General features: G+C 55.7%; 1 protein-coding gene and 1 long non-coding RNA gene across 15 annotated transcripts; both read right to left on the bottom strand.

The window, feature by feature from the left end:
- Nucleotides 1–1626: 1626 nt before the first annotated feature.
- On the bottom strand, nucleotides 1627–4023 carry LOC128083598 (uncharacterized). Its single transcript, XR_008208126.1, has 2 exons — nucleotides 2836–4023; nucleotides 1627–2385 (listed from the first exon to the last, which is right to left on the bottom strand). It is a non-coding gene; the product is annotated as an uncharacterized LOC128083598 (long non-coding RNA).
- A 2586-nt stretch (nucleotides 4024–6609) lies between these two features.
- On the bottom strand, nucleotides 6610–21526 carry LOC128083344 (protein MANBAL-like). Of its 14 annotated transcripts, XM_052688447.1 has the most exons (8): nucleotides 21397–21526; nucleotides 19299–19397; nucleotides 18676–18870; nucleotides 13712–13810; nucleotides 13089–13283; nucleotides 8207–8305; nucleotides 7584–7778; nucleotides 6610–7115 (listed from the first exon to the last, which is right to left on the bottom strand). In XM_052688447.1, the coding sequence occupies exons 3-8, from the start codon at nucleotides 18823–18825 to the stop codon at nucleotides 7008–7010; spliced, it is 846 nt and encodes a 281-aa protein (XP_052544407.1). In that variant the 5' UTR covers nucleotides 18826–18870; nucleotides 19299–19397; nucleotides 21397–21526; the 3' UTR covers nucleotides 6610–7007. The 14 variants fall into 14 exon arrangements, with proteins under 14 accessions (XP_052544407.1, XP_052544408.1, XP_052544411.1 ...); XM_052688448.1 differs by lacking the exon at nucleotides 19299–19397 and having other exon boundaries at nucleotides 21397–21463; XM_052688451.1 differs by lacking the exons at nucleotides 8207–8305; nucleotides 13089–13283.
- Nucleotides 21527–22916: the final 1390 nt, after the last annotated feature.

Genomic DNA, 22916 nt, shown 5'->3' with positions numbered 1-22916 from the left:
TTCTTGGCCATTCTAAATGACAACAGACCCTTGTATTTATGGCACTCAGGTGTGCCTCTTTTACCTGTCTGCATGGAGCAAGCAGAGTTATGCAGCTAACTAAATGGATGAGCTCATGAAAGAAGAGGCACATCTTTCTCTGCCCTCCACCTGCTGCATATTCTGGAGCTCAAGAGCTAACTACAGAGCTGACACACATCTTTATTCTTCAACTGATGACAACTCAGTTTTCTTTGGGCCTACATGTGAGTGGCATCAGAAGCAGCCGAGTGCCATGCCAGTTCCCTGGGCTGCCCAGAACAATCACATGCAGCTGCAAATGCCACACAAGGCCTTCAGGAAATCCATGCCCTAGGAGTGTCTGTGCTGCTTGGACAACTCCAAGCCTCACAATGAGTCTAATGACGTTGTGCCACCTTCTGAACAAAAATAACATAGATGCACTAAATCCAATTATGCATTCTGGATAGGTTGTTGCCTTATGTGTTTTCACACTAATGAGAACACCAACACATGCTGAGCTAGAAATGTTGGTGGAGTTGTAGGCCTGAGCTCTTGTTTGGACCACAGGGACACGGTGAAATGACTTGCACAACTGAACTGTAGCACAAAGGGTATACAAAGACTTTATGGTGGATGGGTGAGGAGCCAAGGAAGGGCGACTGTGCTCTGTGAGAGTGACCAAGGCCCAGCGTCCACCGCTGCTCTGCCCTGCTGCGTATTTGATGTCCCTCATCCTCCAGGTATCTCCAGCTCTCCTAAATCAATCACCATGGTTCAGGCCATGTTTTTTAGCAAGCCATCTGGACACACGCTCTATCTGGACTCATTCTATCACCTCTCTGGCCGTCAGCCAGAACCGTGACACATGCCTCCCCATATTTGTACTTTGGCCATCGCCCTTCCTCCCAGAGAGGTTTCATCCTCTTGGCTTGTTTACTTGTGGCACATGTGTCACAGTTATGAATCACCTGTGCAATAGTGTCCATAGTTAATTCCACCCCTTGGTCTCCAGCCCATTTGTATGTTGCATCGCATCCTTGATGGCCTGAGGTCTCACGGGCCCATCGAGCCTGAAATAATTCACCCTTGTTCTGCCAGTCCAGGTCTATTTGAGCCACCTCAATTCTGGCAGCTCGGTCTACCTGATGGTTATTTTGCTGTTCTTCAGTAGCCCGACTCTTGGGCACATGAGCATCCACATGATGCGCCTTTACAACCATATCCTTTATTTGGGCAGCAATGTCTTTGCACAGTTCAGCAGCCCAAATAGGTTTACCCCTTCTTTGCCAGTTATTTTGCTCCCACTGCTGTAACCACCCCCATAAGGCATTCACTACCATCCATGAGTCAGTGTAAAGATAGAGCACTGGCCACCTCTCCCGTTCAGCAACATCTAAGGCCAGCTGGACAGCCTTTACCTCTGCAGATTGCCTTGATTCGCCTTTCCTTTCAGTGGCCTTGCAACTTGTGGCTCCACACAGCAGATTTCCATCTGCGATGCTTCCCCACAAGACGACACGATCCATCTGTGAGCAGGGCATATTTCTTTTCATTCTCTGGTAGTTCACTGTATGGTGCGGCCTCTCTGTTGGAAATATCCAAATAATTTTCTAGGACGGTATCTCTGATGAAGCCGATTTTATTCACAATTGCAGTGGAGGGCCTCCTGCAAGCAAGAGAGCACCCCAGAAAAACAGAATTACATCTTTTATTCCGTATTCCCCGATGCTGATCTCTTTCTCCCCTAGTTCCTCATTAGCTGAGTGCTTTAGGTTCACAATCTTCTCGACGCTTCACTAAACATGCAGACACTGGACAAACATGAATCTTTGCAGCCTAAGCATAGATCTGTAATTAATTAATGGACTTATTCCACACTTGAGACTTCTTTTGCAGATACCTTCTTGTCTTCCCTTCCACAAAGACAAGCTTGGGAGAAGAACAGAGGGGAGGATCTTGGTGCCTGCTCATCACATCCCAAACTTCTCACGGAATCAGACAGTTCAGCCTTGTGTAGAGGCCCTGGCTTCTTTGATGTTTGTTAAATCTGTTTTTCTTTTGTAGGGAGTTTCTTATCCTAACAGAACAACTCTACAAGATGTTTTCTAATCCCTAATACTATACACACATTGTTTGGAACATTTAACAACTACTACAGTTTCACAAGAAAGAATTAACATATAAAACATAATTCAGTAACAATGCTTCTAAAACACGCTGCTCACATATACAGTATTTTACTTCTTATATCAACTATTTCTAAGGATGTTACAGAATACGAATGCATTGTGTTCTACTTCTTCAAACCAATTGCTCTTTTTAATATCAAATGCAGAAACAACAGTAGAGGAAGAGTAAATCCAGAGTAAAGAGTGTGCAAACCTGCTAGAAAGTGTGAGTAAAACCCAGAGAAAACTGTGAGTAAACCTAGAGTAAAGTGTGAATAAACTCAGAGCAAAGTGTGAGAAACATCTGGAGTCAAGTGTGCGTAGGCCCAGAAGAGAGAGCGTACACACCTGGAGTAGGGTGTCAGTAAAACCTGGAGAAAAGTGTGAGTAAAACCAGAGTCAAGCATGAGTAATGTTGAGGAAAAGTTTGAGTAAATCTTGAGTAAAGTGTGAGTACAACGCACTCAAAAAAGAAGTGTGAGTAAACTCGGAGTAAAGTGCAAGTAAACTTGGAGTAAAGAGTGAGGTAAGCCCAAGTCAAGTGTGAGAAAACCCAGACTAAAGTGTTAGTAAACATGGAGTAAAGTGTGAGTAAAAGCCAGTGTAAGGTGTGAGTCCACCCAGAGTAGAGGAAAAGTAAACCCATAGTAAAGAGTGTGCAAACCTGGGGAAAATTGTGTATAAAACCCGGAGAATACTCTGAATAAATCAGGATTAAATGTGAGTGAACTCAGAATAAAGTGTGAGAAAAACCCGGAGTAAAGTGTGGGTAGGCCTGGAACAGAGGGTGTACACAGCCAGAGTAGGGTGTCAGTAAAACCCAGAGAAAAGTGTGAGTAAACCCAGAGTCAAGTGTGGGTAAATTTAAGGAAAAGTTTGAGTAACTCTTGAGCAAAGCGTGAGTCAGAGATACTTGAGTAAAGTGTGAGTAGGCCTGGAGTAAAGTGCGATTAAACTTGGAATAAAGAGAGGTAACTCCAATGTCATGGTTCTGTGTTTTTGGTTTTCAGCATTCCACACCATAACATCAAGCAGTGCACTGGGAGTTAAAGTGTTCATGCTGCAGTTCCAGGTACCTGTCCCTGTACATTACTGAAGTCATGGCACCTGGCCCTTTGGATGGGGTGCTCTCTTGCTGCCTGGCAGTGGGTGCTGGAGGTGCTTTCCCAGCCCTTCCAAGCTTTTCAGGTTTGACTCACTCAGGAACTCTCTCTCTCTCCTATCTTACCTGGTTTATTAGTCTCAGTTTCAATTAGATTATATGATACTGTGTTATCTTGCATTCCAATATCATAGTAAAATAAGTTTTCCTCCATAGATCATTGCTGCTGTTTTTGCTTTTTTCCTTCCTTGAGCCCAGCTCCCATCTTCCTATCTCTCTTCCTTCACCCTTCCCATTTTGTGGGGCTTGGAGGGGGGCCAGGGGCCTACTGCCCCCTGTCACGGGCATAGACTGACCTAGATAACTCTGTGACAGAACCTCACCATCATCTTCCAAGGCACCTGCCAGTTTCCAGGTAGACACAACCAAGTCATGTCCCTCCTGCTATTGAGTTGTGAACTCACACAGAAGAGCCATCACAATCCCTCACACAAACCTCCTTCTTGCTCTATGGCCCTACCAGGTGCTCAGGCACAGAGGATCCCGCAGGCAACACGTCAACCTGGCACTTTCTGTCAGCCTCTCAGGGACACTGCAGATGTGATCCTGTATGCACAGATCCCAGCCAGGAGCCAAGGGCTGACCAACAGCTGCTTCAGGCATGAAATGCTTTTCTGGGGCTGGCCTGTCAACTCCACACACAGAAGTGATCTCACAGCCACCTTCACAGCCTCGTGCCACCTGCAGGCCCAGGAGATCACAGAATCACAGAATCACAGAATCACCCGGGTTGGAAGGGACCTCAAGGATCATGTAGTTCCAACCCCCCTGCCTAGCAGGGCCACCAAACATACACATTCAGATCAGGTTGCCCAGGACCCCGTCCAACCTGGCCTTGAACACGTCCAAGGACGGGGCATCCACAACCTCCCTGGGCAGCCCGTTCCAGGGCCTAACATCCTGAGGTAGAGATCCTGAGGTAGAGCTGAGCTCATGGCAGCATTCCTACCCACCTCCTCCTGATGGCCTCAGGCTGATCAGTCACATCACCTCCTGTACATACATCACCTCACATTCATCACTGCATTGCACGCATTTGCTCAAAGACTCCACGATTCCTGCTCTGCTCAGGACAGCCAAGTACTCAAAGTTTAGGGTTAGGGAAGGGGTTGAAGGTGAGGAGGGCAGAGCACAGGAGCAGGCTCTATGGGTGTTGGGAGTTCAGGATAGGAATTAAGGGTTAGAACTCACCTTTTGGGGCAGTGATTAAGCAAAGGTTCAGTGAGAGGGCTTGGTGTTCTGCTAAGGTTTTCAGGACACTGTTAGGGTATGGACAAGCATTATGGATTAGTGTTTTGATGTGGGCTGCAGTTTGGGCAAGCCTTAAATACAATCTTTGAATGTTATCAACAAAGCTTGGTTTTAACATGAGTAGGAGAGTAAGTGTGGGAATCTGTGCAGTCCATTCCTTGGGAATGTTCTTGGCAGCAACTTTCAAAGAGGCCCTGAGCCTTCAGGCACCGCCATGAGATCTCCATTAGCGACAGACTTGCTATGGTGGAAACAATCTGTGTGACAGAAGTGCCCACTGCATGTCCTTGCTTGTGTTTGCAGCCACACAGCAGCACTGTCACCAAGCCACAGGAGCTGCAAGGCTAAGGGGCAATGGGGTTGAGTTTCAGCTCAACACACCACCACACCACTGAATTCTGTCCGAGTGCAACACTGAGCCTTTTCTTGAAGAGTTTCTGTCTCACCTCTGTTGGCTGTTCCATTCCTGAGATGGAAGTGGCACCTTACTCAGGAAGGAGAAGGACACCAAGCTCTGCAGGAGGACCTACCTGCAAATTCATGCTCCAGAATGTCTCCTGAGAGTCCTGGGAAACCTTTCCTGTACTCTCATGCATACGTCAGCTACCCTAGGGCATCCTGAAGGCAGTGCCCACCTACCTCTGTGAGGCAAATGGAAAGAAATTTTCAGGGAAATGTTTAAACCTCTGAGATGAGAACCCATATCCAGGAACTTTTCCTATGCAAAGTCTCATAGAGACTGAGGAAGAGGGGATCTCAGAACCAACGTGCAAACCAGCTGCTGCTGGCCTGTCAGAGGCACTGACAGATGTGAGCCTGCAAGCACAGACCCCAGCCAGGAGCCAAGAGACGGCCAGTCAGCTATTGCAGGCTGAAGTCACCACACAGTTGGATTAACAGCCGTGTGCTTCCTGCTGGATTGTGGGTTTGTGAGAACAACTGACCCTGGCAGCTCCAGAAATGTGTTTCAGGAAGGAAGACAGACAAAGTCATTGCATGCTCTTTGTTTTGTTAAGATTCACTGAGAGCTTGGTTCCTTATGTACACTATATCTGGGCTACACTGCATATGTACAAACTGAGTAGCAATTGATGTGGAAAATAGCATTTAAGTGGAAAATATAAGAATACATAAGATACAGAAAAAAATATTCAAAAAATTACACAAAAAATAAATACACAAACCGAAAGAAGTCTGGGTCTGCTCAGTCTTGAGAAAAGAAGACTGAGAGGGGACCTGATCCAGGTCTAAAAATATCTAAGGTGTGGGGGGCAGAATGGCGAGGCCAGACTGTTTTCAGTGTTGAGTGGAGACAGGACGAGGGGAAACGGACAGAAACTGCAGCATAGGAAGTTCTGCACCAATGTGCGAAGGAACTTCTGTACAGTGAGGTGACGGAGCACTGGAACAGGCTGCCCAGGGAGGTGGGGGAGTCTCCTTCTCTGGAGATGTTCAAGACCTGCCTGGACACCGACCTGTGAGATCTGGTGTAGGGAACCTGCTTTGGCAGGGGGTTGGACTCGATGAGATATGGAGGTCCCTTCCAACCCTTGCCCTCTCCTCCTGCCCCACTCCCAGCGCTGCTCTTCACACCAGCCCACCCGCACTTGAACTCCTCGCGGCTCAACGGGAGCCTGACGTGCAGCCCTCGGCTGCCCGCAGGTGCAGCTGGCCTTCCCAGGCCAAGCAGGAACAGTCAGTGCTACAGAAGGCTGAAAAAGCCACCAGGGAAGCTGGAGAGACAAGCTCAAGGGGCTGAGTGCAGGGACACCTTTCTTCCTCGTGCGCTGCCTCCCCTCCTTTTCTTTCTCTCAGTCCTCAGAGAGCAAGGTGATGCTCACAGGCTTCGCTAGCAGTTACGCTTTGGCTGAAAGGCCACCGCTTGGGAAGACCAACATGGAAACGCGGGAAAAGCAGCTCCATCTCCAGGGAGGGACGTGAAGCCGGCCGCTTCATCGCCCTGCCGCTGCCAGCCCAAGCCAGGCATGTTTGGACCAGCTACTGAAAGAGGCAGCACCAGGTGTCAAAGGTTTGTTTCCCTTTTATTTGAAACTAAGGGATTTGGGTTGCCTTTTGTAGATACGTCAACAGAAAATAAAATAGCCTGGATACCGCTCATGACCAGCGACATGCGCTATGTTCACCTCATCATCAACATTCTGAAACAGCTATCGAGCTGAAGGACCCTGAAGGAACGCAGCGTCCCCAGCTCTTGCCAGACATGAAATCCCGCACAGGCAAAGTCCGATTTGTTTGTCACGCATCAGAAGCCCCTCCAGCTTCCTCAGTTCCTCTCCAATGTCCGTGCAAGGGAAAGCACGGCCACGCCACAAAACCAGACGTACAGTGCGCTGCCTTTGGAGCACCTCTCAGCAAGCATTCCCGCTGCTTCCTTTGGCCTTTGAGGCTTATCGCTCAAGCCCTCACCGTTTCTTTTTGCTTTCCTTCTTGGCTTTCTTGCTTAGCTGTGCAGCACTTGCCTTTGGTTTCTTCGCCGTCTCCCAAGTCTTAGACTCCAAGCCGTCCGAGTCCTGCAGGAATCAATTCACAAACAGTCAGGGAACTTTCTGACAATTGCCCGACAGCTCGCTTTGGCAGCTCAAGTCACCTGACTGGGCAGCTTTGGGTGCCAGTGCTGCAAATTGCCTTCCTGACATCAGGGCACAACAGAAACTCCACCTCTCTCTTGTTCCCAAAAAACCCACGTAACCTACAGTCTACAGGCCTTTCCTGCAAGGCAGTCCCTGCACAGGGGGACGCCCTGCCTGCCACTCACAGCCCACAGAAGCAGCAGCAGCAGGACGATAAGATGAGCTTGCACCTCCAGGCTCCCTGCGTGCCACCAGGAACAGCACGCACGCCCAAGGAAGGGCACAACAAACTGCCACATTCTCAGCAATGCCGCGGCGCGCTACCGTAGGCAACGGCTCCAGCTGCTTCCCTCCCAGCCCATTTCCTCAGCATTTCTATCAACCTCTATCAAGCAGAGCGCTACTTACTGTCTCTGGGCACTTGGGAACTGGCAGCATTATGGCCCACACGCACAGAAGCTGGAAAACGGCTCCAAAGAAGAGGCCGCAGCGCAGCACGTTCTCCATCAGCGTGGGCTCAGGGATCTCAGGGGCCGAGAAATGCACTTCAGCGGCCATAGCGCAGACAGCCTGCTGCTCTGCTGCTCTCCAGGAGGCTGCTTTCTACAAGGGGGAAACGAGAGCCATCATTCCTATCGTGCGCTCCGACGCTGTGACTTCCTGCTAGCAAAAACTCCCAGCCTGACTCACAGACGTGCTCTCAAGATAGCCTTGGTCTTCCGACCCAACCACAAGGAGGGACGCCAAACTTGCATTTCAGCCAGAGCTGAACAGGCAACAATCAACTTCTCCCTGAGGTTGATCGCACATGCACGACCACTGTCTCATGAACACTAACAACAATAGCATTAATCCCATCAGTTGCACATTTGCATCTACCTGGGTACGTACGTGTTCACGGCCTTGCTGCTGCTGTGCCGGACGGCACCAAGCACAGAAATAAAGCACGCAGAAAGCCCATCTGCTGAGCACAGGGGGATGAGCTGGGCTCACGCCTAAGCACTGCTTACTGCAAAGGAAGGCACGCCTACCTGGCAACGGCCACGCAGGATGCTCGAGACACAGTCACACACTGTTCTCCTGAGGCCCAACGCAATGGCGCAGCCACTCACACTCTGCTCCTCGACGGTCTGCAACACAAAAGTCACAAGCTGGAAATTCAAGCCATCCAAGATGCCATCGGGCCTCCGTGCTCACGGCACTCGCACTCATGTCTTCGGACGATCAATCAGGCGTGTGCTTACCGAGTGAGCGATGCTCACTTCCACTTGACAGGAGCAAGCTACCCCTAACTGTCAAGTATGAACAGGAACCTATGCCTAACACTAAAAGACTACAAGTAACCTACGCCTAACTCTAACATAAGAACAGGAACCTATGCCTAACACTAAAAGACTACAAGTAACCTACACCTAACTCTAAAATACGAACAATAATCTACTCCTAACACTAACACTAAACACTAAAATCAACAACAAAAACAACAACTAAACTATAACACCTGCAGCATTTAAATGGGAAGAGGAGAACTTGGCTCCACAGGAGGCTCGGAGGAGGAGCTGATGGAAACTAATGCCACCCAGCTAATGCTGGGGGCGGGGGCCGCGCAGCGGGTAGGGAGCCGAGCGCCTGGACCAGCGGCGGTGGAGCTGTGACGGCGCCGATGCGGGGCCTGGCACGGTGGTGTGGTGCCAGGCCAGCTGTGCCGCAGGCGGATCCACCTCCATGGGCTCATCCGGAGGTGGATCCACCTCCATGGGCTCCACGGAGGTGGTCACAGCGCTGGCCCAGGCGCGATGCAAACGCACTCTCTGCCCCCTCCTCCGCTTGATCTTCAAGGCGGCCCCCCTCCTCCTCTTCGCTTCTGGGAAGCCAAGCTCCCTCTTCCCATTTAAAAGAGGGCAAACTTCGCCCCTCGCTCGCTTCGCTCCTGGCATGGCTGCCAGAGCTCTCAGAGCGAGTGCGTTGGCCCGGACAGCGGTGACCAAGGTGACGGCTGTGATGCGGCGAAGGTTCTAAAATGGCAGCCGCACTGCTGGCAATGGCGTTCCACATAGCATGAGGAGGGGGCTGGAGGACAGGGCACGGGACGGCAGCTAGAAGGCACTCCCTGTGCCCAGCGGGCAGCCCTTCTCTCCGGCAAGCAAGAGGCCACAGAGGAGCCGGCCCCGAGAAAAGGGCCCTCGGCCTCCTTCATCCTCTCCCTTCTTCCACACGGGAATCTGTTGGGGCTGGGACACGCAGCACACAGCGCCATGTTCAGGGGCCTCCCCAGCCCAGCGCCAACAACAGCAGGCTCCAAAGCACACCTCGCCACGCCTGCCTCCTGGCACACACAAGCTCCGCTTTCCACGTTAGCATCCACCGCCTCTTCTTGCGCCTCACGGCTGGGGATTCAACCATTCCCTACCATCAATACCGCCAGCTGCATTTTCATTACAATCACTCTGACTCCTTTCCACATCCGCGCACAATGCTGCCACACACACGGGGCCACCCTGGCTCACCGATGCTTCGCGGGGACCCACACAACAGCATGAGCAAAGCAGGCAGAAACGTGCCGTGCTCCTGACTGATGGCAGTCTTCAAATCTCCCTCTCCCTCCCCCCCAGCCTACTAAGGCAGCAGTTCTCCCGAGCAACAAGCACAGTCACACACAACTGCAGCCCTGGCTCGTCCTGACAAGGGACGTCCACAGGAAGCACATCTTCACAAACCTTCTTCCAGCTCCGCACCCTCCGGCCAACACAGCACCCACGCGCCTTGCTCCACTGCCCGCCCGGGCTTTGCTGGCTACAACTCGGCCCTACGGGGCCTCCTCCTTCGCACACCCGAAACACCAACAAAGCTCCGCACACGCACGGCCTTCCCTGAGAGGAAGCTGCCCCCCGACCCCGCAGCACTCGGCGGCGCCGCACGCATCGCCTCTGCGTGCCGGCAGCACCGCCAGCTCCTCCCCCGAGCGCCCCTCCATGCCCCCGCACCGAGCCCCGACCCCGTTCCCAGCACACAGCCCGCTCCTCCCGGCCCCGCTCACCGGCCCGGCGCCGCCATGCCGCGCTGCCCCGGAAGTGCTCTCCGCCGCCAGGAACCACTTCCTGCCCCGGCCCTACCAACCGCCTGCGGCGTCACGTTGCTGAGGGCGGCCCGGGGCCTGGAGGAGGGGGAGGGGCAGCTGGGGGGCCCGCTGCCGGATTCCCCTCGGGTGGCGCCGGCGGCATGCAACTTGGCTTCTTCTCCTTTTCTGCCTTTTCCCTTTTCCCCCTTTTGCTTTCCTTTGCCTTGCTTCTCTTTTCTCTTCCTTTCCTTTTCTCCTTCTCTCTTCCCCTCCACATTTCCCTTTTTCTTTCCTTTCATTTCTTACTTTCTTCCCCTCCCCTCCCCTCCCCTGCCCTGCCTTCCATTTGCTTTCTGTCCACACTCAGTCTGCACATCTCCAATGGACATGCCTGGAGAAGATCACCTACGCAGACAGTAAATGGCTTGTGCTGTGCTTCACTGCTTTGTGCTCTTGAAAGACTCTGATTTGTTTTGCCCTTTCCTAACCCCCAAGTATCAGGAGGGCCCGGCTGCCTTTGCTGCGGAGCCTTATCACCCCACAGTCTGAAGACTTGGGGGAAAAGCCCAGCAGCTCCGGAGCTGCCAAGGGAAGACTTCATGCCCTGGCCTTCATACAGCCCGCCTCTCCCCGCTCTGCTCTGCACTCCTGGCATCCCCTGCAGCCCCTGTGCTGCGACAAACACGAGCGCGGCTCGGGCCCAACGCCCTCCCTGCTGCACGCCCTCTCACGGCCCCATGTGCTGCACCCACACCACTGCCCCAGCCCCGCAGCCCCACGCACCGGGCTCGGCCCCAGCCCCCAGGAGCTGATGGAGGTGACTCAGCCCCCGCTGCATCCACACCCAAACCTAACACGCACTAACCGCTCCTAAATACTCCGTTTCCCTCCTTTGCAGCCAGCTCCTTGCCTGCACGCAGCCCCACAACCCGCTCTTTCCTCTCCAGCAGTGCAGCAGGCAGGCGGGCAGGCAGGCAGGCAGCAGAAGGCAGTGCCATGTAGCACGCTGCACCCAGTGCACCGTGCAGGCTCCTTCATGGAAGGAGGAAGACACCGACGCGCCAATCCAAAATGGCAGGCAGACACTCTTCATGTGCAGCCTCTCCTCTCCTCTCCTCTCCTCTCCTCTCCTCTCCTCTCCTCTCCTCTCCTCTCCTCTCCTCTCCTCTCCTCTCCTCTCCTCTCCTCTCCTCTCCTCTCCTCTCCTCTCCTCTCCTCTCCTCTCCTCTCCTCTCCTCTCCTCCCCTCCCCTCCCCTCCCCTCTCCTCTCCTCTCCTCTCCTCTCCTCTCCTCTCCTCTCCTCTCCCTCAAAGCCATTGCAGCTGAAGCAGCGCAGCACGGCTCGCTGCCCTCCCGGCTCACGCCTGAGCTCTGGGCCCCAGGCGCGCTCACCTGCAGCCCTCCCGCTGCCCTCTCCTCCTGCCCCACTCCCAGCGCTGCTCTTCACACCAGCCCACCCGCACTTGAACTCCTCGCGGCTCAACGGGAGCCTGACGTGCAGCCCTCGGCTGCCCGCAGGTGCAGCTGGCCTTCCCAGGCCAAGCAGGAACAGTCAGTGCTACAGAAGGCTGAAAAAGCCACCAGGGAAGCTTGAGTGACGAGCTCAAGGGGCTGAGTGCAGGGACACCTTTCTTCCTCGTGCGCTGCCTCCCCTCCTTTTCTTTCTCTCAGTCCTCACAGAGCAAGGTGATGCTCACAGGCTTCGCTGGCAGTTACGCTTTGGCTGAAAGGCCACCGCTTGGGAAGACCAACATGCAAACGCGGGAAAAGCAGCTCCATCTCCAGGGAGGGACGTGAAGCCGGCCGGTTCAGCGCCCTGCCGCTGCCAGCCCAAGCCAGGCATGTTTGGACCAGCTACTGAAAGAGGCAGCACCAGGTGTCAAAGGTTTGTTTCCCTTTTATTTGAAACTAAGGGATTTGGGTTGCGTTTTGTAGATACGTCAACAGAAAATAAAATAGCCTGGATACCGCTCATGACCAGCGACATGCGCTATGTTCACCTCATCATCAACATTCTGAAACAGCTATCGAGCTGAAGGACCCTGAAGGAACGCAGCGTCCCCAGCTCTTGCCAGACATGAAATCCCGCACAGGCAAAGTCCGATTTGTTTGTCACGCATCAGAAGCCCCTCCAGCTTCCTCAGTTCCTCTCCAATGTCCGTGCAAGGGAAAGCACGGCCACGCCACAAAACCAGACGTACAGTGCGCTGCCTTTGGAGCACCTCTCAGCAAGCATTCCCGCTGCTTCCTTTGGCCTTTGAGGCTTATCGCTCAAGCCCTCACCGTTTCTTTTTGCTTTCCTTCTTGGCTTTCTTGCTTAGCTGTGCAGCACTTGCCTTTGGTTTCTTCGCCGTCTCCCAAGTCTTAGACTCCAAGCCGTCCGAGTCCTGCAGGAATCAATTCACAAACAGTCAGGGAACTTTCTGACAATTGCCCGACAGCTCGCTTTGGCAGCTCAAGTCACCTGACTGGGCAGCTTTGGGTGCCAGTGCTGCAAATTGCCTTCCTGACATCAGGGCACAACAGAAACTCCACCTCTCTCTTGTTCCCAAAAAACCCACGTAACCTACAGTCTACAGGCCTTTCCTGCAAGGCAGTCCCTGCACAGGGGGACGCCCTGCCTGCCACTCACAGCCCACAGAAGCAGCAGCAGCAGGACGATAAGATGAGCTTGCACCTCCAGGCTCCCTGCGTGCCACCAGGAACAGCACGCACGCCCAAGGAAGGGCAGAACAAACTGCCACATTCTCAGCAATGCCGCGGCGCGCTACCGTAGGCAACGGCTCCAGCTGCTTCCCTCCCAGCCCATTTCCTCAGCATTTCTATCAACCTCTATCAAACAGAGCGCTACTTACTGTCTCTGGGCACTTGGAAACTGGCAGCATTATGGCCAACACGCACAGAAGCTGGAAAACGGCTCCAAAGAAGAGGCCGCAGCGCAGCACGTTCTCCATCAGCGTGGGCTCAGGGATCTCAGGGGCCGAGAAATGCACTTCAGCGGCCATAGCGCAGACAGCCTGCTGCTCTGCTGCTCTCCAGGAGGCTGCTTTCTACAAGGGGGAAACGAGAGCCATCATTCCTATCGTGCGCTCCGACGCTGTGACTTCCTGCTAGCAAAAACTCCCAGCCTGACTCACAGACGTGCTCTCAAGATATCCTTGGTCTTCCGACCCAACCACAAGGAGGGACGCCAAACTTGCATTTCAGCCAGAGCTGAACAGGCAACAATCAACTTCTCCCTGAGGTTGATCGCACATGCACGACCACTGTCTCATGAACACTAACAACAATAGCATTAATCCCATCAGTTGCACATTTGCATCTACCTGGGTACGTACGTGTTCACGGCCTTGCTGCTGCTGTGCCGGACGGCACCAAGCACAGAAATAAAGCACGCAGAAAGCCCATCTGCTGAGCACAGGGGGATGAGCTGGGCTCACGCCTAAGCACTGCTTACTGCAAAGGAAGGCACGCCTACCTGGCAACGGCCACGCAGGATGCTCGAGACACAGTCACACACTGTTCTCCTGAGGCCCAACGCAATGGCGCAGCCACTCACACTCTGCTCCTCGACGGTCTGCAACACAAAAGTCACAAGCTGGAAATTCAAGCCATCCAAGATGCCATCGGGCCTCCGTGCTCACGGCACTCGCACTCATGTCTTCGGACGATCAATCAGGCGTGTGCTTACCGAGTGAGCGATGCTCACTTCCACTTGACAGGAGCAAGCTACCCCTAACTGTCAAGTATGAACAGGAACCTATGCCTAACACTAAAAGACTACAAGTAACCTACACCTAACTCTAACATAAGAACAGGAACCTATGCCTAACACTAAAAGACTACAAGTAACCTACACCTAACTCTAACATAAGAACAGGAACCTATGCCTAACACTAAAAGACTACAAGTAACCTACGCCTAACTCTAAAATATGAACAATAATCTACTCCTAACACTAACACTAAACACTAAAATCAACAACAAAAACAACAACTAAACTATAACACCTGCAGCATTTAAATGGGAAGAGGAGAACTTGGCTCCACAGGAGGCTCGGAGGAGGAGCTGATGGAAACTAATGCCACCCAGCTAATGCTGGGGGCGGGGGCCGCGCAGCGGGTAGGGAGCCGAGCGCCTGGACCAGCGGCGGTGGAGCTGTGACGGCGCCGATGCGGGGCCTGGCACGGTGGTGTGGTGCCAGGCCAGCTGTGCCGCAGGCGGATCCACCTCCATGGGCTCATCGGGAGGTGGATCCACCTCCATGGGCTCATCCGGAGGTGGATCCACCTCCATGGGCTCCACGGAGGTGGTCACAGCGCTGGCCCAGGCGCGATGCAAACGCACTCTCTGCCCCCTCCTCCGCTTGATCTTAAAGGCGGCCCCCCTCCTCCTCTTCGCTTCTGGGAAGCCAAGCTCCCTCTTCCCATTTAAAATAGGGCAAACTTCGCCCCTCGCTCTCTTCGCTCCTGGCATGGCTGCCAGAGCTCTCAGAGCGAGTGCGTTGGCCCGGACAGCGGTGACCAAGGTGACGGCTGTGATGCGGCGAAGGTTCTAAAATGGCAGCCGCACTGCTGGCAATGGCGTTCCACATAGCATGAGGAGGGGGCTGGAGGACAGGGCACGGGACGGCAGCTAGAAGGCACTCCCTGTGCCCAGCGGGCAGCCCTTCTCTCCGGCAAGCAAGAGGCCACAGAGGAGCCGGCCCCGAGAAAAGGGCCCTCGGCCTCCTTCATCCTCTCCCTTCTTCCACACGGGAATCTGTTGGGGCTGGGACACGCAGCACACGGCGCCATGTTCAGGGGCCTCCCCAGCCCAGCGCCAACAACAGCAGGCTCCAAAGCACACCTCGCCACGCCTGCCTCCTGGCACACACAAGCTCCGCTTTCCACGTTAGCATCCACCGCCTCTTCTTGCGCCTCACGGCTGGGGATTCAACCATTCCCTACCATCAATACGGCCAGCTGCATTTTCATTACAATCACTCTGACTCCTTTCCACATCCGCGCACAATGCTGCCACACACACGGGGCCACCCTGGCTCACCGATGCTTCGCGGGGACCCACACAACAGCATGAGCAAAGCAGGCAGAAACGTGCCGTGCTCCTGACTGATGGCAGTCTTAAAATCTCCCTCTCCCTCCCCCCCAGCCTACTAAGGCAGCAGTTCTCCCGAGCAACAAGCACAGTCACACACAACTGCAGCCCTGGCTCGTCCTGACAAGGGACGTCCACAGGAAGCACATCTTCACAAACCTTCTTCCAGCTCCGCACCCTCCGGCCAACACAGCACCCACGCGCCTTGCTCCACTGCCCGCCCGGGCTTTGCTGGCTACAACTCGGCCCTACGGGGCCTCCTCCTTCGCACACCCGAAACACCAACAAAGCTCCGCACACGCACGGCCTTCCCTGAGAGGAAGCTGCCCCCCGACCCCGCAGCACTCGGCGGCGCCGCACGCATCGCCTCTGCGTGCCGGCAGCACCGCCAGCTCCTCCCCCGAGCGCCCCTCCATGCCCCCGCACCGAGCCCCGACCCCGTTCCCAGCACACAGCCCGCTCCTCCCGGCCCCGCTCACCGGCCCGGCGCCGCCATGCCGCGCTGCCCCGGAAGTGCTCTCCGCCGCCAGGAACCACTTCCTGCCCCGGCCCTACCAACCGCCTGCGGCGTCACGTTGCTGAGGGCGGCCCGGGGCCTGGAGGAGGGGGAGGGGCAGCTGGGGGGCCCGCTGCCGGATTCCCCTCGGGTGGCGCCGGCGGCATGCAACTTGGCTTCTTCTCCTTTTCTGCCTTTTCCCTTTTCCCCCTTTTGCTTTCCTTTGCCTTGCTTCTCTTTTCTCTTCCTTTCCTTTTCTCCTTCTCTCTTCCCCTCCACATTTCCCTTTTTCTTTCCTTTCATTTCTTACTTTCTTCCCCTCCCCTCCCCTCCCCTGCCCTGCCTTCCATTTGCTTTCTGTCCACACTCAGTCTGCACATCTCCAATGGACATGCCTGGAGAAGATCACCTACGCAGACAGTAAATGGCTTGTGCTGTGCTTCACTGCTTTGTGCTCTTGAAAGACTCTGATTTGTTTTGCCCTTTCCTAACCCCCAAGTATCAGGAGGGCCCGGCTGCCTTTGCTGCGGAGCCTTATCACCCCACAGTCTGAAGACTTGGGGGAAAAGCCCAGCAGCTCCGGAGCTGCCAAGGGAAGACTTCATGCCCTGGCCTTCATACAGCCCGCCTCTCCCCGCTCTGCTCTGCACTCCTGGCATCCCCTGCAGCCCCTGTGCTGCGACAAACACGAGCGCGGCTCGGGCCCAACGCCCTCCCTGCTGCACGCCCTCTCACGGCCCCATGTGCTGCACCCACACCACTGCCCCAGCCCCGCAGCCCCACGCACCGGGCTCGGCCCCAGCCCCCAGGAGCTGATGGAGGTGACTCAGCCCCCGCTGCATCCACACCCAAACCTAACACGCACTAACCGCTCCTAAATACTCCGTTTCCCTCCTTTGCAGCCAGCTCCTTGCCTGCACGCAGCCCCACAACCCGCTCTTTCCTCTCCAGCAGTGCAGCAGGCAGGCGGGCAGGCAGGCAGGCAGCAGAAGGCAGTGCCATGTAGCACGCTGCACCCAGTGCACTGTGCAGGCTCCTTCATGGAAGGAGGAAGACACCGACGCGCCAATCCAAAATGGCAGGCAGACACTCTTCATGTGCAGCCTCTCCTCTCCTCTCCTCTCCTCTCCTCTCCTCTCCTCTCCTCTCCTCTCCTCTCCTCTCCTCTCCTCTCCTCTCCTCCCCTCCCCTCCCCTCCCCTCTCCTCTCCTCTCCTCTCCTCTCCTCTCCTCTCCTCTCCTCTCCTCTCCTCTCCTCTCCTCTCCTCTCCTCTCCTCTCCTCTCCTCTCCTCTCCTCTCCCTCAAAGCCATTGCAGCTGAAGCAGCGCAGCACGGCTCGCTGCCCTCCCGGCTCACGCCTGAGCTCTGGGCCCCAGGCGCGCTCACCTGCAGCCCTCCCGCTGCCCTCTCCTCCTGCCCCACTCCCAGCGCTGCTCTTCACACCAGCCCACCCGCACTTGAACTCCTCGCGGCTCAACGGGAGCCTGACGTGCAGCCCTCGGCTGCCCGCAGGTGCAGCTGGCCTTCCCAGGCCAAGCAGGAACAGTCAGTGCTACAGAAGGCTGAAAAAGCCACCAGGGAAGCTTGAGTGACGAGCTCAAGGGGCTGAGTGCAGGGACACCTTTCTTCCTCGTGCGCTGCCTCCCCTCCTTTTCTTTCTCGCAGTCCTCACAGAGCAAGGTGATGCTCACAGGCTTCGCTGGCAGTTACGCTTTGGCTGAAAGGCCACCGCTTGGGAAGACCAACATGCAAACGCGGGAAAAGCAGCTCCATCTCCAGGGAGGGACGTGAAGCCGGCCGGTTCAGCGCCCTGCCGCTGCCAGCCCAAGCCAGGCATGTTTGGACCAGCTACTGAAAGAGGCAGCACCAGGTGTCAAAGGTTTGTTTCCCTTTTATTTGAAACTAAGGGATTTGGGTTGCGTTTTGTAGATACGTCAACAGAAAATAAAATAGCCTGGATACCGCTCATGACCAGCGACATGCGCTATGTTCACCTCATCATCAACATTCTGAAACAGCTATCGAGCTGAAGGACCCTGAAGGAACGCAGCGTCCCCAGCTCTTGCCAGACATGAAATCCCGCACAGGCAAAGTCCGATTTGTTTGTCACGCATCAGAAGCCCCTCCAGCTTCCTCAGTTCCTCTCCAATGTCCGTGCAAGGGAAAGCACGGCCACGCCACAAAACCAGACGTACAGTGCGCTGCCTTTGGAGCACCTCTCAGCAAGCATTCCCGCTGCTTCCTTTGGCCTTTGAGGCTTATCGCTCAAGCCCTCACCGTTTCTTTTTGCTTTCCTTCTTGGCTTTCTTGCTTAGCTGTGCAGCACTTGCCTTTGGTTTCTTCGCCGTCTCCCAAGTCTTAGACTCCAAGCCGTCCGAGTCCTGCAGGAATCAATTCACAAACAGTCAGGGAACTTTCTGACAATTGCCCGACAGCTCGCTTTGGCAGCTCAAGTCACCTGACTGGGCAGCTTTGGGTGCCAGTGCTGCAAATTGCCTTCCTGACATCAGGGCACAACAGAAACTCCACCTCTCTCTTGTTCCCAAAAAACCCACGTAACCTACAGTCTACAGGCCTTTCCTGCAAGGCAGTCCCTGCACAGGGGGACGCCCTGCCTGCCACTCACAGCCCACAGAAGCAGCAGCAGCAGGACGATAAGATGAGCTTGCACCTCCAGGCTCCCTGCGTGCCACCAGGAACAGCACGCACGCCCAAGGAAGGGCAGAACAAACTGCCACATTCTCAGCAATGCCGCGGCGCGCTACCGTAGGCAACGGCTCCAGCTGCTTCCCTCCCAGCCCATTTCCTCAGCATTTCTATCAACCTCTATCAAACAGAGCGCTACTTACTGTCTCTGGGCACTTGGAAACTGGCAGCATTATGGCCAACACGCACAGAAGCTGGAAAACGGCTCCAAAGAAGAGGCCGCAGCGCAGCACGTTCTCCATCAGCGTGGGCTCAGGGATCTCAGGGGCCGAGAAATGCACTTCAGCGGCCATAGCGCAGACAGCCTGCTGCTCTGCTGCTCTCCAGGAGGCTGCTTTCTACAAGGGGGAAACGAGAGCCATCATTCCTATCGTGCGCTCCGACGCTGTGACTTCCTGCTAGCAAAAACTCCCAGCCTGACTCACAGACGTGCTCTCAAGATATCCTTGGTCTTCCGACCCAACCACAAGGAGGGACGCCAAACTTGCATTTCAGCCAGAGCTGAACAGGCAACAATCAACTTCTCCCTGAGGTTGATCGCACATGCACGACCACTGTCTCATGAACACTAACAACAATAGCATTAATCCCATCAGTTGCACATTTGCATCTACCTGGGTACGTACGTGTTCACGGCCTTGCTGCTGCTGTGCCGGACGGCACCAAGCACAGAAATAAAGCACGCAGAAAGCCCATCTGCTGAGCACAGGGGGATGAGCTGGGCTCACGCCTAAGCACTGCTTACTGCAAAGTAAGGCACGCCTACCTGGCAACGGCCACGCAGGATGCTCGAGACACAGTCACACACTGTTCTCCTGAGGCCCAACGCAATGGCGCAGCCACTCACACTCTGCTCCTCGACGGTCTGCAACACAAAAGTCACAAGCTGGAAATTCAAGCCATCCAAGATGCCATCGGGCCTCCGTGCTCACGGCACTCGCACTCATGTCTTCGGACGATCAATCAGGCGTGTGCTTACCGAGTGAGCGATGCTCACTTCCACTTGACAGGAGCAAGCTACCCCTAACTGTCAAGTATGAACAGGAACCTATGCCTAACACTAAAAGACTACAAGTAACCTACACCTAACTCTAACATAAGAACAGGAACCTATGCCTAACACTAAAAGACTACAAGTAACCTACACCTAACTCTAACATAAGAACAGGAACCTATGCCTAACACTAAAAGACTACAAGTAACCTACGCCTAACTCTAAAATATGAACAATAATCTACTCCTAACACTAACACTAAACACTAAAATCAACAACAAAAACAACAACTAAACTATAACACCTGCAGCATTTAAATGGGAAGAGGAGAACTTGGCTCCACAGGAGGCTCGGAGGAGGAGCTGATGGAAACTAATGCCACCCAGCTAATGCTGGGGGCGGGGGCCGCGCAGCGGGTAGGGAGCCGAGCGCCTGGACCAGCGGCGGTGGAGCTGTGACGGCGCCGATGCGGGGCCTGGCACGGTGGTGTGGTGCCAGGCCAGCTGTGCCGCAGGCGGATCCACCTCCATGGGCTCATCGGGAGGTGGATCCACCTCCATGGGCTCATCCGGAGGTGGATCCACCTCCATGGGCTCCACGGAGGTGGTCACAGCGCTGGCCCAGGCGCGATGCAAACGCACTCTCTGCCCCCTCCTCCGCTTGATCTTAAAGGCGGCCCCCCTCCTCCTCTTCGCTTCTGGGAAGCCAAGCTCCCTCTTCCCATTTAAAATAGGGCAAACTTCGCCCCTCGCTCTCTTCGCTCCTGGCATGGCTGCCAGAGCTCTCAGAGCGAGTGCGTTGGCCCGGACAGCGGTGACCAAGGTGACGGCTGTGATGCGGCGAAGGTTCTAAAATGGCAGCCGCACTGCTGGCAATGGCGTTCCACATAGCATGAGGAGGGGGCTGGAGGACAGGGCACGGGACGGCAGCTAGAAGGCACTCCCTGTGCCCAGCGGGCAGCCCTTCTCTCCGGCAAGCAAGAGGCCACAGAGGAGCCGGCCCCGAGAAAAGGGCCCTCGGCCTCCTTCATCCTCTCCCTTCTTCCACACGGGAATCTGTTGGGGCTGGGACACGCAGCACACGGCGCCATGTTCAGGGGCCTCCCCAGCCCAGCGCCAACAACAGCAGGCTCCAAAGCACACCTCGCCACGCCTGCCTCCTGGCACACACAAGCTCCGCTTTCCACGTTAGCATCCACCGCCTCTTCTTGCGCCTCACGGCTGGGGATTCAACCATTCCCTACCATCAATACGGCCAGCTGCATTTTCATTACAATCACTCTGACTCCTTTCCACATCCGCGCACAATGCTGCCACACACACGGGGCCACCCTGGCTCACCGATGCTTCGCGGGGACCCACACAACAGCATGAGCAAAGCAGGCAGAAACGTGCCGTGCTCCTGACTGATGGCAGTCTTAAAATCTCCCTCTCCCTCCCCCCCAGCCTACTAAGGCAGCAGTTCTCCCGAGCAACAAGCACAGTCACACACAACTGCAGCCCTGGCTCGTCCTGACAAGGGACGTCCACAGGAAGCACATCTTCACAAACCTTCTTCCAGCTCCGCACCCTCCGGCCAACACAGCACCCACGCGCCTTGCTCCACTGCCCGCCCGGGCTTTGCTGGCTACAACTCGGCCCTACGGGGCCTCCTCCTTCGCACACCCGAAACACCAACAAAGCTCCGCACACGCACGGCCTTCCCTGAGAGGAAGCTGCCCCCCGACCCCGCAGCACTCGGCGGCGCCGCACGCATCGCCTCTGCGTGCCGGCAGCACCGCCAGCTCCTCCCCCGAGCGCCCCTCCATGCCCCCGCACCGAGCCCCGACCCCGTTCCCAGCACACAGCCCGCTCCTCCCGGCCCCGCTCACCGGCCCGGCGCCGCCATGCCGCGCTGCCCCGGAAGTGCTCTCCGCCGCCAGGAACCACTTCCTGCCCCGGCCCTACCAACCGCCTGCGGCGTCACGTTGCTGAGGGCGGCCCGGGGCCTGGAGGAGGGGGAGGGGCAGCTGGGGGGCCCGCTGCCGGATTCCCCTCGGGTGGCGCCGGCGGCATGCAACTTGGCTTCTTCTCCTTTTCTGCCTTTTCCCTTTTCCCCCTTTTGCTTTCCTTTGCCTTGCTTCTCTTTTCTCTTCCTTTCCTTTTCTCCTTCTCTCTTCCCCTCCACATTTCCCTTTTTCTTTCCTTTCATTTCTTACTTTCTTCCCCTCCCCTCCCCTCCCCTGCCCTGCCTTCCATTTGCTTTCTGTCCACACTCAGTCTGCACATCTCCAATGGACATGCCTGGAGAAGATCACCTACGCAGACAGTAAATGGCTTGTGCTGTGCTTCACTGCTTTGTGCTCTTGAAAGACTCTGATTTGTTTTGCCCTTTCCTAACCCCCAAGTATCAGGAGGGCCCGGCTGCCTTTGCTGCGGAGCCTTATCACCCCACAGTCTGAAGACTTGGGGGAAAAGCCCAGCAGCTCCGGAGCTGCCAAGGGAAGACTTCATGCCCTGGCCTTCATACAGCCCGCCTCTCCCCGCTCTGCTCTGCACTCCTGGCATCCCCTGCAGCCCCTGTGCTGCGACAAACACGAGCGCGGCTCGGGCCCAACGCCCTCCCTGCTGCACGCCCTCTCACGGCCCCATGTGCTGCACCCACACCACTGCCCCAGCCCCGCAGCCCCACGCACCGGGCTCGGCCCCAGCCCCCAGGAGCTGATGGAGGTGACTCAGCCCCCGCTGCATCCACACCCAAACCTAACACGCACTAACCGCTCCTAAATACTCCGTTTCCCTCCTTTGCAGCCAGCTCCTTGCCTGCACGCAGCCCCACAACCCGCTCTTTCCTCTCCAGCAGTGCAGCAGGCAGGCGGGCAGGCAGGCAGGCAGCAGAAGGCAGTGCCATGTAGCACGCTGCACCCAGTGCACTGTGCAGGCTCCTTCATGGAAGGAGGAAGACACCGACGCGCCAATCCAAAATGGCAGGCAGACACTCTTGATGTGCAGCCTCTCCTCTCGTGCTGGCTGACGCAGCACCCAGTGACACAGTGGCACAGCACCAAGGTGACACAGTGACACAGCACCCAACTCCACAGCACCCAGGTGGCACAGCACCCAGGTGGCACAGTGACACACACTCAGGTGTCACAGCACCCAGGTGGCGCAGCACCCTGGTGGCAGAATGACACAGTACCTAGGTGACGCAGCACCCAGGTGATGCAGCACCCAGGTGACACAGTGGCACAACATCAAAGGTGGCACATCACCCAGGGGGTACAGTGACACAGCGCCAGGTGATGCAGCACCCAGCTGACAAATTGGCACAGCACCCAGGTGGCACAGTGACACAGCACCAGGTGAAGCAGCACCCAGGTGACACAGTGGCACAAAACCCAGGTGGCACAGC

The sequence above is a fragment of the Tympanuchus pallidicinctus genome, unplaced genomic scaffold (genome assembly GCF_026119805.1).
Source record: "Tympanuchus pallidicinctus isolate F22 unplaced genomic scaffold, pur_lepc_1.0 scaffold24, whole genome shotgun sequence".
Taxonomy (NCBI): Eukaryota; Metazoa; Chordata; class Aves; order Galliformes; family Phasianidae; genus Tympanuchus; species Tympanuchus pallidicinctus.
This window is presented reverse-complemented; position numbering and strand designations above follow the sequence as displayed.

What these genes read in the sequence shown, in the direction of transcription:
- LOC128083344 (XM_052688447.1), bottom strand. Translation starts at nt 18,825, where the DNA reads ATGGCCGCTGAAGTGCATTTCTCGGCCCCTGAGATCCCTGAGCCCACG. An exon ending in TTTCCAAGTGCCCAGAGACA is followed by an intron (nt 13,811 to 18,675) that starts GTAAGTAGCGCT and finishes TTTGTGTTGCAG; the next exon opens with ACCGTCGAGGAGCAGAGTGT. An exon ending in TCCTGCGTGGCCGTTGCCAG is followed by an intron (nt 7,779 to 8,206) that starts GTAGGCGTGCCT and finishes TCCCCCTTGTAG; the next exon opens with AAAGCAGCCTCCTGGAGAGC.